This window comes from Nerophis lumbriciformis, linkage group LG25 (genome assembly GCF_033978685.3).
Source record: "Nerophis lumbriciformis linkage group LG25, RoL_Nlum_v2.1, whole genome shotgun sequence".
Lineage (NCBI taxonomy): Eukaryota > Metazoa > Chordata > Actinopteri > Syngnathiformes > Syngnathidae > Nerophis > Nerophis lumbriciformis.
The window spans coordinates 14,701,147-14,718,825 of NC_084572.2; the positions used below are offsets into that span (position 1 = coordinate 14,701,147).

A 17,679-nucleotide genomic window follows, 5' to 3' on the forward strand; every position below is an offset into this window, starting at 1 on the left:
AGAAACATAACAAAGCAAAATCGATGTGTTTCACAGGCGAAACAGGAGACGATGCCATTCTTGGGAAAGAGTTAGAGTGCGAAATGGTGATTAGTGCTGATGATCCAAGGCTGCTGTTTCAGTTGAGCCTGGCTGCTGAGAAAGGTTTGTTAACAGTAATTAAACATACTATACATAAAAAAATAGTGTTAATCTTTACTGAAAGAGGAACTGCCCTTTTTTTCATTTTATTTTGTCCATCACTCAAAATCTTTATTTGTGACAACAACACACGTAGTTGTCGTTATTTGTGCAGTCTAAATTGTAAAAACGGCAAGTACAATACAGCCAACAATGTAGCTAATAGGGTTAATCTTTTCTTCCCATAAAGCCCTCTAATAACATCCAAAAACTGCCAACAATACTTGATTTACATGTGATGACCTGCATTTTAACCAAGTATTCGCAGCATTATTATACAGTAAGAGTCGACACAGAGGAACTATTTTTAGTAACACGGCACCTTGCTCTCGAAGGTAAGGTAGCGACTGCAGCTCTTGACCTACTGAGCTGCTGCTGCTGCCTTACCTCTGACTTGGTGAAAGGTAATGCTCGGTATTAAATCATGCCTTGAACCTGTATTATAGAAGGTTGTGTCCTTAACCTCTTAAGGCCCAAGCTGTTTGTTTACATGCTTTTTTTATTTATCTTTGCTATTTGGGCTTATTGGACCCTAATTAGAATAAAAACTAAGAATCATCTTTTGATGTGATGTACTTATAGTCCATAAGCACACAAACATGTATATACATGCTAATTTTAATTTTTACACTTTTTTTTCCCCCCAAATTCTATTGTATGTTATACTCTTCTGACACCACCAGATAACAGTATAAGTGTCCACATAAGCGGCCATAAGACCCCAATTCAGTAGTGTACACAATTTTGGAAATAAGAGCTAAAAGGTGCTGTCCACGCATGTGGCCACTAAGCCTTTAGAGGTAAAAGCTGGGAAGTTGGTCAACTTTGAAATTCAATGCTTTAAATGACTAAAATACAGTAAATATTACAAGGTAATATGAATGTGTCTGGTACTATAATACATATATACTTACAGCATGTTCTGTATATAAAAAGTTGTTTGAGGTTTTTGGATGTTTTTAGATGGCTTTATAGGCGGAATACATCAAATTACCATTTTGTGCATTGTTAGCCGCCTCTTGCTAGCGTATTTTGTACGATTGCAATTTTTTTATAATGCACAAAAAATAGAAAGACATGTGTTCCTGTCTCACTTAGGAATTTTGAATCATCTTCAAAATAAATACAAAATTAAGTTCCTCTTTAAGCCACCATTCCACCAGGCAGTACAATTTCAATGCTGTAATTGCACGAGTGCCATCAGCAGTGTGAATCCATCCATCCATTTTCTACCGCTTATTCCCTTCGGCGTTGCGGGTGGCGCTGGAGCCTATCTCAGCTACAATCGGGCGGAAAGCAGGGTACACCCTGGACAAGTTGCCACCTCATCACAGGGCCAACACAGATAGACAGACAACATTCACACTCACATTCACACACGAGGGCCAATTTAGTGTTGCCAATCAACCTATCCCCAGGTGCATGTCTTTGGAGGTGGGAGGAAGCCGGAGTACCCGGAGGAAACCCACGCAGTCACGGGGAGAACATGCAAACTCCACACAGAGAGATCCCGAGCACAGGATCGAACCCAGGGGCTTCGTGTTGTGAGGCAGACAAATCTCTCTATTCATATTAACATTTTTTACAGTATTTTGCAAAATTTAATACAGTTAATTTTATCAACCATATTTTATCCAGTATTTCTCAGGGGCAATACAATCAAATTAAAACATCACTGCTTTAGAGTAGTCAGTGTGCTTCCGTAAGAGCCATTATTGTCTAAATAGCTGGCAATACAAATCAGTGGAAAGTAATTGTCTCTGGCCTACATTCAAGCAAGGTGGTCATGGTCTGGGGATGCATGAGTGCCGCAATTTATCGTGGGAAACATGATTTCCAACATGTACTGTAACATTTTGAAGAAATTAGGCTGCTTGGCAGTTTTCCAATATAATAAATGGCCCAAACACACCTCCCAAGATGAAAAGTTGAGGAAGATGAAGTTAATGTAGTGTTGCCATCAATGTACCGTTGACAATAATGGCTGAGTTGACTTATTTTCAGAGGACAAAAAAGCTGTACAACTCTCAAAGGAGACCTTTGATGATTCTAATCTACATTTAACACACCTCCCTGTGGTCGAGATAATATGAATAGGATATGCTTTGGTGTAAATTTTGTTACACAGTCACATTTTTAAACGGCTTTCTGAGTCTGTGTGCAAACTGTTCGTGTGTGGAGGCCCTCCACGCCCACCCTGTCTTAAAGTATTAGAATGTATCTTTTGAAAATGTACTCTTTAAATTTGTATTTTAAAGACAAACATATCCCCTATTTTTTTCTGACACAGTCCAAAATAAACTTTAAACAATATATAGATTAACCGGTCACAACATTTGGTATACCTTGTGTGGCACACAATGCTATATTTAAAAAAAGCTGTGTTATTGTGTGCATGCCACAATTGGATGAAAATAACTTAACCCACCTTCTCTCCTCAAACCACGTTGTATATGTCGCAATAGTGCTGTCTTTTAAATTGGAGATTAGCCAGTAATTCAACTTTGTACTAGTCTCTGTAACACGGAAGTGTTTAGTACTGGGATGCCCACATAAGTATGTCAGTCAATCTGTGATGTCACAAATGGGCCCGCTGTTGAAAAAAGACTGAAAAACACACAGCGTTCAGCGGTAACTAAAACTGTGCAATCTCACACCCAAATGCATGAACTTTATGATTTCATGCTTCGCTTTGTTTAACAGGAGTATCCAACATTGTAACAATATTCATAGGTCAGAAAAGAGGAAAACTATGATCATCATAGGTCCCCTTTAAGTAATTGCCTAGCTTCCTTTCTAAAGTACTGTCCCTTGTTGCTAAAAGGGGCGGTATAGCTCGGTTGGTAGAGTGGCTGTGCCAGCAACTTGAGGGTTCTAGGTTCAATCCTAGTCACTGCAGTTGTGTCCTTGGGCATTACACTTCCCCCACCTGCTTCCAGTGCCACCCACACTGGTTTAAATGTAATTTAGATATTGGGTTTATGTAAAAGCATTTTAAATCACTAGAGAAAAGCGCTATATAAATATACTTCACTTCACTAAAATGTAAGGCGTGTACTTACTTTTGAGAGATACTGCTTGAGATGTGTTTTGTAATTAGGTTCAAGGTGACTTAGGCCAAACCTTTCTTTTTGCAGGTTGGAAAGTCCTGGTTACTCATGTAGAACGTGCAGCAGCCAGTCCACATTTCCTCGCTAACCTCTGCCGTCCCGGTGGTTGTTGCCCTCCTGGGTTGAAACAGACTCCCCATCAGACACACCCAGAGTTCTGCCTCTTCCTCAGCACCCACCTACCTGCCCGACTGCTTAGCAATGGTAGGAAAGAATAACTGGAGAATTTTTAAATGAGCTACCCAACCAAACCTAAGCCTAATTGTGCTTTGTTTCTGCTCAGTCGTCCATCCGTCCATACTGACTGAGGTGTTCGTGGTTGACCTCTCGCCAAGCTCGGATCAGATCCAGGAGCTCATGCTGACACAGCTACTGCAGTCGGAGTTCAAAGAGATGCTGATTCAACACCTGCGGACACAGAATGACAAGCAGCTGCTTCAGAGGAAACTGGCCACAGAGGAGGTGAGTCTGCCAGGTATTTAGATGACAGGTATTCATCGCACAGCCTTAAGGGGAAACAAGCCTTTTACTATAAAATCCACTGACTTAAAAGGAAACTTTTTTTCCCCCCCCAATCTTTCACAATCATTATGAGAGACAAGAAGACAGATGTATTTTTTAATGCATTCTCCCTTATAAATAAATGTACTTAAATAAATAAAAGTCTGCTTTCAATGGAGTCAATGGCAGTTATTCTGCCCATGAAGCCCTTTAAATAACCGTACTAAAACCGTCAACAATATTCCATTTACATTTTGTGACCTGAAGTTTTAGTGATAATGTTATTATAAGTGCTGATGCAGGCAAACTTTTTTTAGCGGCCCCGTGATCACAGAGGGCTAAGTAGCTTGTGCTGCTATATTGACATAATCGGGTGGTGAGCGGTTTTCTCGCCTCGGAGCTCGTGAAAGTTTATAAATAATGCCCTTCAATATAATATTAGAAGGATGAGGACATAATCCTACCAGTTGGTCATCTTTGGAATCCAATTTAAACCCGGAAATTGTGATAAAGACACGAAAAGACGCTTGGTTCCACCCCCCTTTTTTCTTTACGAGGTTTATGAGTCATTTTTCATTTAACGGGAATATACTGTATCAACATCCTATCAGTCTGCATCCCAGTGAGAACAGACATTGTACAGTAAGTGATGTTTTGTTATGTTTGTTGACTCTCTTGAGTCTGCAGTGAGTAGTAAGGAAAAGGCAAACATTGTGTTGCGCCGCTGTTTGCTTAAAATTAGCAAAATACATAATTATTACATGTTATTATGAATGTGCCTGTTAATACATTACATATACTTACAGCGTTATGCGCTTTATAGGTACATTAGAGCGACACTAATAGGCTTCATTGTAAGCAGAATTTTACCCGCATTTATTTACCATTTAGAATGCATTAAAAAAAAAAAACGTGTGCTTGTGTGCCCAGAAGTAATTTCAAATCAGATGAAAGTAAAAAAAAATCCTAATTATCTTTCCCTAGGAATCTGTGATGAGCGCCATCCTGCTGTCCAATGCAACACAGATGCAACAGTCCGGCTTCCTCACGCATGTGGCGGTGATTCAAGAATCAATGACATGCATGGAGACTGAGATCCAGCTGGTGCATGAGGTGACGGAGTACCTCAAGCCACTGCTGGATGCTCCTCAGCAACTTGTTAGGCTTGCTGTGCTCTTCTATCAGGCTTTGCAGGAGGTGTCTCACCTCTCCCCAGCCTATTACTTTCCCTTGTCCGACTTCCTGGCAGTGATTCACGAGTCCTTTGTTGAGAAGGGAAGAACGCTTGTATCATATGCCACTGGACAAGTTGTGGGGGGAGTCATACCGGAGATTAGGAATAAAATGGTGGGCAAGTTGCTGCTCCACTACAGGCCTTGTTTGTTTAAAAGTCACTGTGATGTCCTCAAACTGTTGCTGACTTTAGCTGTGATGAAACACAACCAGCTCTGCTCTCCACCCGAGAGAGCAGCCTTCCTAAAGGGAATCACAGACATTCTAAACTTTGAACCACAAATGTCATCATCCCCAACAGAAATACCTTGTTGGATATCTCCTCATGTTCACCCAGACCTTATCTGTTTGGATAAGATGTCATCTTTTAGAGGAATTACTTTCTCTATGGCCTCTTCACAAGAGCAGTGGCAAGAGTACCTGAGCTCCCCTTCCTCCGTCGTAACAGGACCAGCTCCCTGTGACTCTCACTCCCATCTGTCCTTGATGCAGAGGGCACTCCTTTTGAAGACGCTCAGACCGTTCTGCATAGAGGAACTTGCTAGAGCCATGGCTATTTGCCAGCTCTGCCCTCCTCTCCATACAGCAGCTATTAATGCACCCCACTGCGGGAACCCTCAGGCTCTTCATCGACTTATTCTAAAGCATAAGGGGCCCATCATGCTAACATGGCCCTGTCCATCTAAAGATAAGTGGACATGCACTCAGCCTCTCCTCCTAGTGAAGCAATTGGCCTCCATTGCAGCAGACACAAAGGTACTGCTTTTGCATCACATAATTGTATTTTTTGTTTTTTCCCCCTAAATAACCATTTGTTTGCACAGGTGAAAGTGATTTCTGCATCAGGAGTTTGCAACAGCGAGGTCACCATCTCAACTCTGGGCAAAGCAGTTAGAGACGGCCATTGGTTGGTTTTTAATGACTGTCACCTGCTTGAGCAATTGGACGCTAACATAGAGGCGCACCTCAATCAGCTGATATCTCCGATAGGTGAGAGGGCACTCAAAAAAAGGCTGTATTTTGTAAAGTGGATTTATATTAATCGCTTGCGTCAACAAACATTACCACAGAACTGTCTTGTTTTTATTGGGTGCACAAAGAGGTACTTTACTATGAAGCAGGTCTATAACCACGCTCCTAATTTAATAAAGAGAACTAACTGAACCCCACGTGAGCTAGCATTTGACCGAGGCAATGTAAAACTCCCCTAAGGGATGAAACCCAGGTAGAGATAGAGAGAAAGAGATGAGGGACGGAGGCGGGTATCTAGAGATCCATCTTTCCAGCTCTTCCGCTGAAGAAAACTAGTCTGGAGCTGTAAAACACAACACATCTTATACACTTTCACAAGTTTGTATCTTTTTTTTCACATTTTCTTTTACAGGCAAAGTATTTTTTATTGCAGTGTTTTAAAATATTCTCTAAAGGGAGCCCTCATGCAAGAACCCCATGTGGCTTTGGAGCTGAGGGTTTCTGACCTCTATTATAGTAAATGAAAGTTGTTACAAAGCTGCCTTTAATTTAAATTGTATTTGGGATAGCCCCTTGAGATGGAGCATCTAGGTTTTCAAGGGGGGTCCCTCACAAATACATAAAAACATAAAACATACATTACAATAAAACACAAAAACACACTGCTTTACCACTTCCACAGCACCTCACTTCATACCTGCTCACAGACATTTACATAAACCATTGCAATAGAATACAATACAACATCAGGAGCAACAGAATACAACTTCAAAATCAGAAACAATAACAAATTGTTTGTAAGTGAGAAAACATATTTGATTTAAAGATAAAAAAAATAGTAATGGACTTTAAAGAAGCAGAGTTTATTCCATTCAGTTGGGATTTTGAACTTGAAGGACTTATGGCCTATTTCTTTATAAATGTTAGGGACTGCAAAAGTGGATATGTCATATGTCTAAGAGACAAGTGAGCTGTATACTGAACCAAAAGCTGTTTTGAGTACGGTGCAAAATGTAAGTAAATTCATTTAAAAAGAAAAAAAAACCAGTGAACGTGACCCCTTGATTTAGGATTAAGCCAATTTACAGCCTCTTACATGATTCAATGGTGTATTCTGATTGGACATTTTAGGTGGACAAAGAGTTATTTAAAAATGTTGAAAGGTTTCAGGATAGAGGCCGTAGTGTTTTGACAAACATCATCAGCATAATTTAGTATGGGAAGAAACAATTGTGAAATTAGTCTTTTTCTAACTAGAAATGGAAAACAATGGCTTGATCTGTAGTGAGAGCCTAAACAACCATACATTTTCCAACAAATAAAATGAATATGCGTTTTGAAGTTAAGCTGCAGGTTCGATCCAAAGACCAAGGTTGTTTTAAAGTTAAGCTGCAGGTTCGATCCAAAGACCCAAGGTTTTTGAATACATAAACTCTAGTGGAGTTACATCACTAAAATTAATATGCAACTCAGGTAAATGAGATAAACAATATTTTGCGACGTATTTTCTGCCAAACACCATTTAACATGATTTTTTTATATTAATAACAAACCTGTTATTAAACGACTGTTTTACAATATGGAATCGTGTTGCAAATTATACTTGATTCGTGATATATCAGAATTGGAATGGTAAATAACAGTGTCATCGGCATAGAGATGAACATGACAGAATGAGCACATTTGAGGTAAATCATTAATGAAAATTGAGAAAAGAAGTAGCCATAAAACATGTGATGGTAATTTGCATCACAGTGTGCACCATTTTGTACAAGCAAGTGTCAAAAAAAACTGTTGATGTAAAACATCAACAAACAACAGAAGTTTTGTTTATTTTTAAAAGCATATTTTTCCTCAAAATGTTGGTCATATTTAATATGGCACAGCCCTGAAGGTATTTGACGTTAGGAGTTCAACTATACAAATGTTAGGGATTGATCGGCCACCGATCAGTATCAGCTGATTTTCCCAAAAAAGTATGTGATTGCCATTGCCGATTAATGCCTTTTAATGTCGATCCCCTCTGGATGACACTGTATTTATTTTTGGTCCCCCTGGGTTTAGGTTTAGGGTTGCCAACTCCCTGAAAAAAGAATAAAGGATACCTTGCAGGGCTGGTCAACCAATTTATTTTTGACCTTTTATATTCGAATGAAATTAACTACATTAATAGAATAAACTAATGTTTTTTTTGTCTTAACAGAATGAAATAAAGATATTTCTTTAATCGAAGTCTGTCCTGCTTTACTTAACACAATAAAAAAATTAGTGTGCAGATTTATGATAAAGCATGTATCCAACCTTCAGCACTATGAAAACGGCTTATGACAAAAAGAGAGTTGAGATATTTGTGTTTTATTAATATAACTAGCAACATTTTAATTGTGCTTCATTAATGAAGGAGATCACATCTCAGTGTGGTTATTGTTTTTATACTATATTGTGTTAATTTGTCATTAAATAGAATATATATGCCACTAATGATAGTTTAAGCCACATACATATTCGCCTACTGAAGGCTGCAAACTGGATGTGCAATATCCTCATTGAATGGCAAAGTGTTCGCGCCCTCGGACCAACTGCATTGAGTGACAAACACACTCATTTAAATATTGCACTTGTTGCATCGATAGACAGTAGACCACTTCTATTTTAATTTTTATACAGCTACTTTAGTTATCTGCTGTACTGACAAGATGCCTGGTCTGTGTGTTTTGGTTACTGTGGCGAAATTGCTGTGATAAAACTGGCGCGTGACGTCACAATTTACCTTTTGATTAACTTTATGAGGCGCACCAACCCGGTAACATGAATACAAAAAAACAATTGGCTCCTTTGCCACTTCACCAACCCAGGAACATCATTACAAAATATTTAGCTGTGATGGCCACTTGCTAATAAATATACAGGACAAATTGCGTCCCTTGACAGCTCAATAGAAAACGCATACTTTTGTTGCTAAATACGGGACCATTTTGTTTTTCAAGAGACGGTTGGCAACCCTAGCTGACAAGCAGCTAGCAGCTATTTGTCTCATTAAGAGTCCGGAGCTGCTCCACTAAGCTAAATAAACCGCATTTCTTAGTATCTTAAGTATCATTATAAGTGCTTTGTAAACTTTAAGAAGTATCGATGGAACCACATTACAGCAGAAAGTAAGCTGTTATTAAGATAACAACCGTTGTTGTGTGAGCATCGTATTAGGCGGATATTTCTATTCTCTCATTTTTTTGTTGTTTGTGTTGATGTTTACAAATGAGGGGAATACTTCCCAGGGCACAGGAGGACTTTGAGGACAATAAACTAAGGATTTAAATTAGTAGTAGATAGTAGTTTTTGCTTCTGTTTAGTTATTGTGAAGTAAACAGAATTGTTTTTTAATCAAACAATTATATGTAATAAAAAACAATAAGAAATGTGTTTAAATGTTGTGTTGAAATAGCACTAACCATAAATACATTGACATTTTTTTAGTTAATACATGTGATCGGTATTGGTATCTGCTGATTTCACTCATGGATGACCATTATCCTGATTGGAACATCCATAATACATACTATAATTTACTTGTGCCTTTCACCACCACACAGGAAGAAAATACATGAAAGATCCCCACCCAAACTTCCGATTGTGGTTTTTAACTGAAGAAACTGCGTCCTCTTGCATACCCGGTAGGTTGTTCATTGTAAGCTGTACAAAATGATCTATGCCCTGATTTAATTGAGTTGCAAATCCAAAATGACACGCGCATGATCTTGATATCAATGTGTGCCAGAATCAGTGCGAATGTGTGCATTGCCTCTGGTCTGTGACACTTCCTGGGATGTGAAGGAGGAGCTGAGCAGCTCTTTGCAACTCCTGTCGTCGGTCGTACGGCATCAGGTGCCTCCAGGCTTCATGGCTGACAACATGGAGCTTCTTCTGCGTTGTGCAACCTTCCATACAGTTTTATTACAGAGACAGGCCTACAAATACTTGGGCCAGGCCGTAATCTACAGCTGGTAAGAACTTGTAATTGTAGACATCATCACTAAAATTTGATTCTCATGCGCATGGCGTATTTGTACTTAAAAGGGGCCAGTCAGACCTTCTGGCTTTGGCGGATGCCTTCATTTCCATTGCTAGTCTGTGCCACAACAAGCCTAAAGCTTTACAGTATATAGCAGGTGATGCAACATGACACATTGTGCTACATGTTCACCCAGTGTCATAGTTTTTACTAAATGTTTATCTTCTTTATTTATAGTCAACCTTGTGTATGGTGGCCATGTTCTGGAGTCTACAGATTCAGAGGTAGTCCGGAGTATTGTTGAAACCTGCTTCAGCAAAGAGCCACTTCTGGACTGTGGGCCACACATGCTTGCAAATCTCGTCAGCAGCACTGAGCACCGGGGTAAGGCAGTGTGTAAATATTATTTTTTGCGCATTATATTTACACGATTGGTGAATATTAATTATGGTAGTTAAACTTGTTTTAATTTTTAAAATGTTGTATTGAGAGTGTGATGTCCAAAACTTATTAACCTTAATGATTGAATTTAGAAAGGTGTTTTTAATAAATCCTACTGGGAAAACACTGTTTTGTGTGTCTGTAGCTTTAATGCTAATGAGTTGTGTTTGTGCACGGCTGATAAGGAGCAATTAGGATGTTAGTGTTTTTTTGGTTTTATTTTATCTTTATCGATACATATTAATGCATAATATGTATTATTTATTACTATTTGTTTGTTTTTCATTACGTTTTACTTTTACCGTATGTAGAAACCTGCACTGCGACAACGTATTTCCCCATTGTGGGATAAATAAAGTCTATCCTATCCTATCCTATCCTATCCCATAAACAGCCTCTAGTGTCTAAAAAAATAATTGCTACATTCAGTAATAGTATACTTTTAATATAAGCATTACCATCCACAATCTGTTAATTTTCTGCCAATTATTTCTTTCAGATTTGCCCAAACTGATAAAAGCCCTGCAACAACATCTCTTGCTGTCGCTGAACATCAGCGACCCTACTCTATTGGGTTTCAGTGTTGATGTGCCAGCTGAAACCATCAAGATCAACAGCCACAAACTGATCTTACTGCTGCAGGCCTCCCAGACTCCTGAAGGAATAGCCACATGTTACAGCAGGGACATGGCTGTGCTGCCAGAACTGAGCCACGTTAGAGAGCGACTTCAGACCCTGCAGGACTACCTCACACACGAAAACGAAGTCCGTGCAAGAAATGCGGGAGCTGTTTTCCAAAGCGCCCTTTATGACTTCCTTCTGGCCGAGTGGAATGAGGTCAGTGGCTCGGTTTCCTCGCTGCTCTCACAGCTCAAGCAGCCACTTCGATACATGGCGGTGACCGTCCATTCCCTGCCCAGCCTCACCGCTCTGTCTCGTTTGGAGCGGCGAGCCGAGCTGCTCAGTGCTTATCTGTGGAACGACAACACTTCCTCTCCACGGGGCGCTTACAGACTGTCTGCTTTCACTAATGCAAGGGGTCTTCTGGTGGCCCTGATGAGAAGGGCTGCTAAATTGCATCACAAGTGCCTCAGCGATATTACTCTGCATTTTGAGGTAATGCCTAGTCAGTCAAGTCATCCTGAAACTCAACTTATTTACTAGCTGTGGGGAGTTATACATATTGCAGCACATAGCCTGCTGAGAAAGAAATAAGTGGACAGACAATTCAAATTATTTTACCCATGGGGAATAATCCATTCCATCTGCAAACTTTGTACAGGCATTATTAAATGCACAGGCATATTCAGTAACATTTGAATGTTCTTAAAGGGCAACTGCACTTCTTTTGGAATGTTTCCTATCATTCACAATCCGTGTTTAAGACCGAACACATATGTCTTTATTTGTGCAGTCTAAATTATAAAAAAACAACGAAATAGCTAACAATGTAACTAATGGGATTCATCTATTTCGCTGATAAAGCCCACTAAAAAAACATCCAAAAACCGCCAACATATCTCCATTTACATGCGGGGACCTACATTTTAACCAAGTAGGAGCTACATTGTTCTTGTAAAAGCTAACGCTGAGGATTATTCCGGCAATGCTTAAAATGACCAAAATGTGTTTAATATCACTCCATCCACCCATCTTCTTCCACTTATCCGAGGTCGGGTCATGGGGGAAACAGCCTAAGCAGGGAAGCCCAGACTCTCCTCTCCCCAGCCACTTCGTCAAGCTCTTCCCGGGGGATCCTGAGGCGTTCCCAGGCCAGCCGGGAGACATAGTCTACCCAACGTGTCCTGGGTCTTCCCCGTGGCCTCTTACCGGCAGACGTGCCCAAAACACCTCCCTAAGGAGGCGTTCGGGTGGCATCCTGACCAGATGCCCGAACCACCTCATCTGGCTCCTCTCGATGTGGAGGAGCAGCGGCTTTACTTTGAGCTCCTCCCGGATGACAGAGCTTCTCACCCTATCTCTAAGGGAGAGACCCGCCACCCGTTGAAAGGAAACTCATTTCGGCCGCTTGTACCCGTGATCTTGTCCTTTCGGTCATAACCCAAAGCTCATGACCATATTGTTGACGCTCGCCATCGTGCCCCAACTCCGGGCCTGGCTCCAGAAGGGGGCCCCGGTGACCCGCGTACGGGCGAGGGAAATTGGAGTCTCTGTTTTTGTATTCCCATAGAAGTCTTCGAGTTTAATATCATATGGTCATCATAATGTTTAATATCACTGTACATGGTATTTTGAATGTGCTTGTTAGGTGTGTGTGAATGGGTGAATGTGGAAATAGTGTCAAAGCGCTTTGAGTACCTTGAAGGTAGAAAAGCGAGTATAACAAGTATAACCCATTTACCATTTACGATTTACATTACAATTACACTTGCAGCATGTACATAAAAGATTGGAGGTTTTTGGCTGTATTTAAAGAGGGCTGTTTAGGTGGAATAGATTGAATCCCCATTGTTAGCCACCTCTTGCTAGCATTTATTTACAATTTAGAATGACAGAGAGAAATGCATATGTTTTCTTGTCTCACATGGGGATTGTGAATGATAAGCAATTCCCCCAAAAAGTGCAGTTCTCCTTTAACGTCATTAAAATGTAAGGGGAAAAAAACAACTTAAAAACGACACATTTCCTTGCTAACAAATGAAGAAGGTGTGCATGTCACATATACATGCATGCTGCTAGTCATTTCAGGCCACGCTAAAAAAAAAAGTTATAATTTTACTATTTTCTCAGGCCATGGTCAGTCCGAGAATCGTCATCTTCCCCCACTTTCGGCGCTCCTGCCCATACAACATTTGTAGTGTAAAAAGACCTCTGTCAATAGAAATATGTGAAAACAAAACACCTTAACTTTTAGTACACTCATTTCAAATTCCTGTGTATATTCTTCTGTTTCTCTTCACATCCCTTAAATCTTGTTATGTCTCCAGGTCCATCGCGATGATGCATTCTTTGATATTCCTCCAAAGGATGTCGTGTTCTTGTGCGGCCTGCAGCTGAGAGGAGCATCATGGGAGCCGAATATTGGAGCGTTCGAGAACACACTCTCCACTGAGCCTTGTTCCATGCCTCTAATTTGCGTCAGGGCCGGAGTAAAAGAACTAAACTTCCCGCCTCCCAGGAGTGCTCTTCCTGTCCATAAGTGTCCACTTTATGTGGAAGACCTACACACGGGAGAGGAGGGACTAGCTGATTTTAGCTTAGTCGATACTGTTCCGCTTCCTTGCAATTCCGAACTTTCCTTGTGTAGTTTAAAGGTGGTTCGGTTAGTGAGTAGGCTCTGTGACAGCTAGACACACATTGATTTGCCGAACAATGTTTTCTATTCACCTGTTAGCATAATATACCTTTATATTGCATTGTTTTTTTGATTAAAATGGTTATCCTCTCATTGTGATCATTTACAGAAAATGGCCTTGTGCCTGCCCTATTCCTTATAGCATGTCCATATTTCCCTATTCAAAACAACTCAACTATTTTGGATTTACTACATGTTGAATTAAACAATTCAATAGGATCAATGACACAGACGTGCTTAGTGTCTGTGACCATAACAACGCCTTCCAATGTGCAACACTTGTTCCATAACATTAGCACGGCGCCGGCTCGTTAAGGAGTTTCTTCTCTCTCATCCTCTAGGCAACATGGACAGACATCACTATGAAACCTTCGAGAAGTTTGGCAACAATACTTCCTTGCTGCATCTTGACAACGGACGGGCGTGAGTATTTTTATTTTCTAATATGCAAACCATATAACATTTATTATTATCTAACCCTATGTGATTTTATCCGATCATAACGGTTTCCACCAATTTGGCTGCAGATTCGGACGTCACTCCAAAGACGAGCCATCAATCCTCGTGCCGTTGGCGCAGTGCTGCAGGTAAATAACCTGCTATCATAACCGCCACTGTGTCTGCTTAGCATGCTTATGAACATGGGAGCAGCGTGGCTCAGATGCTAGAGCAGCTATCCAGCAACTTGAGGGTTACTGGTTTCAAATCCAGCTTCTGCCATGTTAGTCACAGCCGTTGTGTTCTTGAGCAAGACACTTCACCCACCTTGCTCCGAGTGCCGCTCACACTGATGTATGAATGTTTGGTGGTTGGAGGGGACAAATGGGCGGCCACGCTGCGGTCAGTCTGTCCCAGGGCAGCTTTGTCTAAAAATGTAGTTTACCGCGATCATTGTGTAAATGTGGAGGGAATGAATGACAGGTTCTCAATTCTAGCCCGGTCAATAACAAATCGACATATAGGCTAACGGGGGAAATATTTGCCTGTTAGCATGTATGTCGAAGTGACATCCAACTGACAGGACAAAATATATTTTTGACAAATAAAACCTATGTGGATAATGGTAGTGTCAGTGCCTATTTTGTTCTCAATATGCTGATACGCTGAGGAAATAAGTTCCAACATTAGCACGGCTAATTGCGGTTTCTGGTACTGTAAGTACATCCGGCACATATGGGGTGCTATTTGCTTGGCACAATATAATGCATTACCATGAATTGATTTACTTGGACCTCGACTTAAACAGGTTGAAAAACTTATTCGGGTGTTACCATTTAGTGGTCAATTGTACGGAATATGTACTATACTGTGCAATCTACTAATAAAAGTTTCAATCAATTACATGTAATGTTTTTTTACTTTGTGTGTTGACATGGTAGTAGTTGTTCAACTATATATGCCAGTATATATGCCAGTGGCATATAGTGACAGTAAGAACAATTACATGATCATCCAGTAGGCAGAAGGCACATGATCAACCTGTGCATCCACCACATTCACAGGGCAGCACTGTGGTATAGGGGTTAGTGCGTTTGCCTTACAATACGAAGATCCTGGGTTCGATCGATCCTTCGCTCAGGATCTTTCTGTGTGGAGTTTGCATGTTCTCCCCGTGACTGCGTGGGTTTCCTCCGGGTACTCCGCCTTCCTCCCACCTCCAAAAACATGCACCTGGGGATAGGTTGATTGGCAACACTAAATTGGCCTTAGTGAATGTGAGTGTGAATGTTGTCTATCTGTGTTGGCCCTGTGATGAGGTGGCGACTTGTCCAGGGTGTACACCGCCTTCCGCCCGAATGCAGCTGAGATAGGCTCCAGCACCCCCCGCGACCCCAAAAGGGATAAGCGGTAGAAAATGGATGGATCCACCACATTCGTACAACATTTTGGTTTGGTGCTGTGAGATATTTTTCATGTAAAATATGTGCTTTGATGCAATAGCATACTTGCCAACCCTCCCGAATTTTCCGGGAGACTCCCGAATTTCAGTGCCTCTCCCGAAAATCTCCCGGGTGTTAAGATAGAGTTCAAGGGTGGACCCCGGGATGCAGAGAATGGAGGCAAGGGAAGCGATAACAAATGAAAATATTTAATAAGTCCAAAATGGTAACTGAGGGTGATGGGGCAAAGTGCACACCATGGGAAATATAACAAAAGTAGTCTCTTTCAGAGGTTGGCGGAGCAAAGGTCAGGACGCACACAGCGTGGCAAAAACTAGTCCTCTAAAACAAGGTGGCTAGGAAAACAAAAACACAACAAGGTCAATATAACAGAAATATGCGAAGGCAACATACCAGGGAAGCAGAATCAAGGTAGCACATGTCAGAGCGGAGTTCAGGAACAATAACCGGCGGGGACCAGCTGGTGGAGACGCGCTTAAATACTACCAGGAGATGATTAGCAGCAGGTGTGCCTTGTTGGGGACAAAAGACTGTGGAAGAAACTGAAAAAACCAATAGAGAAGGCAGGGAGAAGACAACAAACATAACACCGGGACAACCATTCTCCCAAATTTCTCCCGATTTCCAGCCGAATTTAAGGCACGCCCCCTCCAGGTCCGTGTGGACCTGAGTGAGGACAGCCTGTCGTCACGCCCGCTTTTCTTTCATATAAATAGCGTGCCGGCCCAGTCACGTTATAACATCTACAGCTTTCGGCGAGTGCACAACTGCACACACACCAAGAAGGAGATGAAGAACGGTCTCAAGGTTGGCAAGTATGTGCAATAGCTTGGGAAACACTGCCTGAAATCCTTTCACTATTCAATGGTCACTGGGTATGTGGTCTACAAAAGTAAATAACTCTCTGGGTTTCTAATTAGGGGTAGCTCAAAACACATTGGCATGTGTTTATTATTTGTATTCATTCCACAAGATGTAAGTAGCTATATCCACTTCTACATGCACGTTAAAATGTTGGGTGCATGACTCAGCTGTTAGTGACACTCCTGCGTGTTACATTGCTGTACTCTTGTTTAAAGTCAATGAATTCATCAACCGTAATAATGCTGGCTGAGAAATGTGCTCCTTACCACCATAACAACATTAGCTCAGTTGCTGCTGTGTTGTCAAATATACTTGTTTATAATTGATTATGTGGTCAGAGAGAGCTAGGTTTTCCTTTACAATTTCCCATGCAGTCAATCTCATAAATAGTTTTCAAATAAGAGTTTCAGACCAATAGTCTGAAATAGTCTAGCTTTTTCTGTCTTGCCTCTGGTGAGGGCGGTCGCATTTTTTTCCGCTTCTTCTCCCTGCTCGCTCTCTTTGTTTTTGTCTTGTCTACACTTTTTTTTTTAAGCCTCTTTCTTTGTGCTGTCCTCCAAATCTAATGGACATGATCAGCTGGACTCTCGACTCAATTGACAAAATCTTTTCGACGAGGAAAAGAGGTTCTGGCTCGCCTGGCTGCCCTGATGGAACCATTGCTGCGGGGTACGTGAGAGATTCCTGGGATAAATGGAGAATCATGTGCCTCTCAGTCCTTTCCATTGAGGACGTGGAAGACATCTACCTATTTGGATCCGTGATCGCGGGGCACCTGCTGATTGGGCTGGGCATTGCTCTGGTGTATCGTCAAATTCGTAAGACGATGGCAGCCACCCAAGGGGCCCAAAGGCTGTTCGTCGCAATGGAAGGTTTGGGCGGGGCTGTGGCATCACAGACTGGGGTGATTTCTGAACTGAATCGCAAGATGAATCACATGGAAAAGCTGGTAAGGGAAAAATTGGATATGAGGGCCAGCATGGACGAATAGAACGAACAAGCCATTGTAATGTCTGCTCGCGGAAAAACAAAAATCCTAATCTACGATTTGACTCCCTGGAATTGCCTTGACGCTCCAACAACAGGAGCAAGCTGTTCTGAAAACATCCCCGAGGACACCTCAATGATGGAGGCTTTTGACCTCCCTCCCTC

At 41.3% G+C, this 17,679-nt stretch overlaps 1 protein-coding gene across 3 annotated transcripts in view; it reads left to right on the forward strand.

The window, feature by feature from the left end:
* Window positions 1–14,349, forward strand: part of dnhd1 (dynein heavy chain domain 1) — a 56,596-nt gene extending 42,247 nt beyond the window's left edge. For 2 of the 3 annotated variants that reach the window (XM_061983852.1, XM_061983850.1), the window contains 12 exons: window positions 37–144; window positions 3,318–3,494; window positions 3,574–3,752; window positions 4,776–5,780; window positions 5,849–6,014; window positions 9,587–9,667; window positions 9,772–9,997; window positions 10,071–10,162; window positions 10,243–10,389; window positions 10,946–11,562; window positions 13,395–14,185; window positions 14,290–14,349. In XM_061983852.1, coding sequence (XP_061839836.1) covers window positions 37–144; window positions 3,318–3,494; window positions 3,574–3,752; window positions 4,776–5,780; window positions 5,849–6,014; window positions 9,587–9,667; window positions 9,772–9,997; window positions 10,071–10,162; window positions 10,243–10,389; window positions 10,946–11,562; window positions 13,395–13,757 — 3,161 coding nt within the window. In that variant the 3' untranslated portion in view covers window positions 13,758–14,185; window positions 14,290–14,349. Of the gene's footprint in view, window positions 1–36; window positions 145–3,317; window positions 3,495–3,573; window positions 3,753–4,775; window positions 5,781–5,848; window positions 6,015–9,586; window positions 9,668–9,771; window positions 9,998–10,070; window positions 10,163–10,242; window positions 10,390–10,945; window positions 11,563–13,394; window positions 14,186–14,289 lie in introns of those variants that run through there. The other variant, XM_061983851.1, reaches the window with a different exon arrangement.
* The last annotated feature ends 3,330 nt before the right edge of the window (window positions 14,350–17,679 follow it).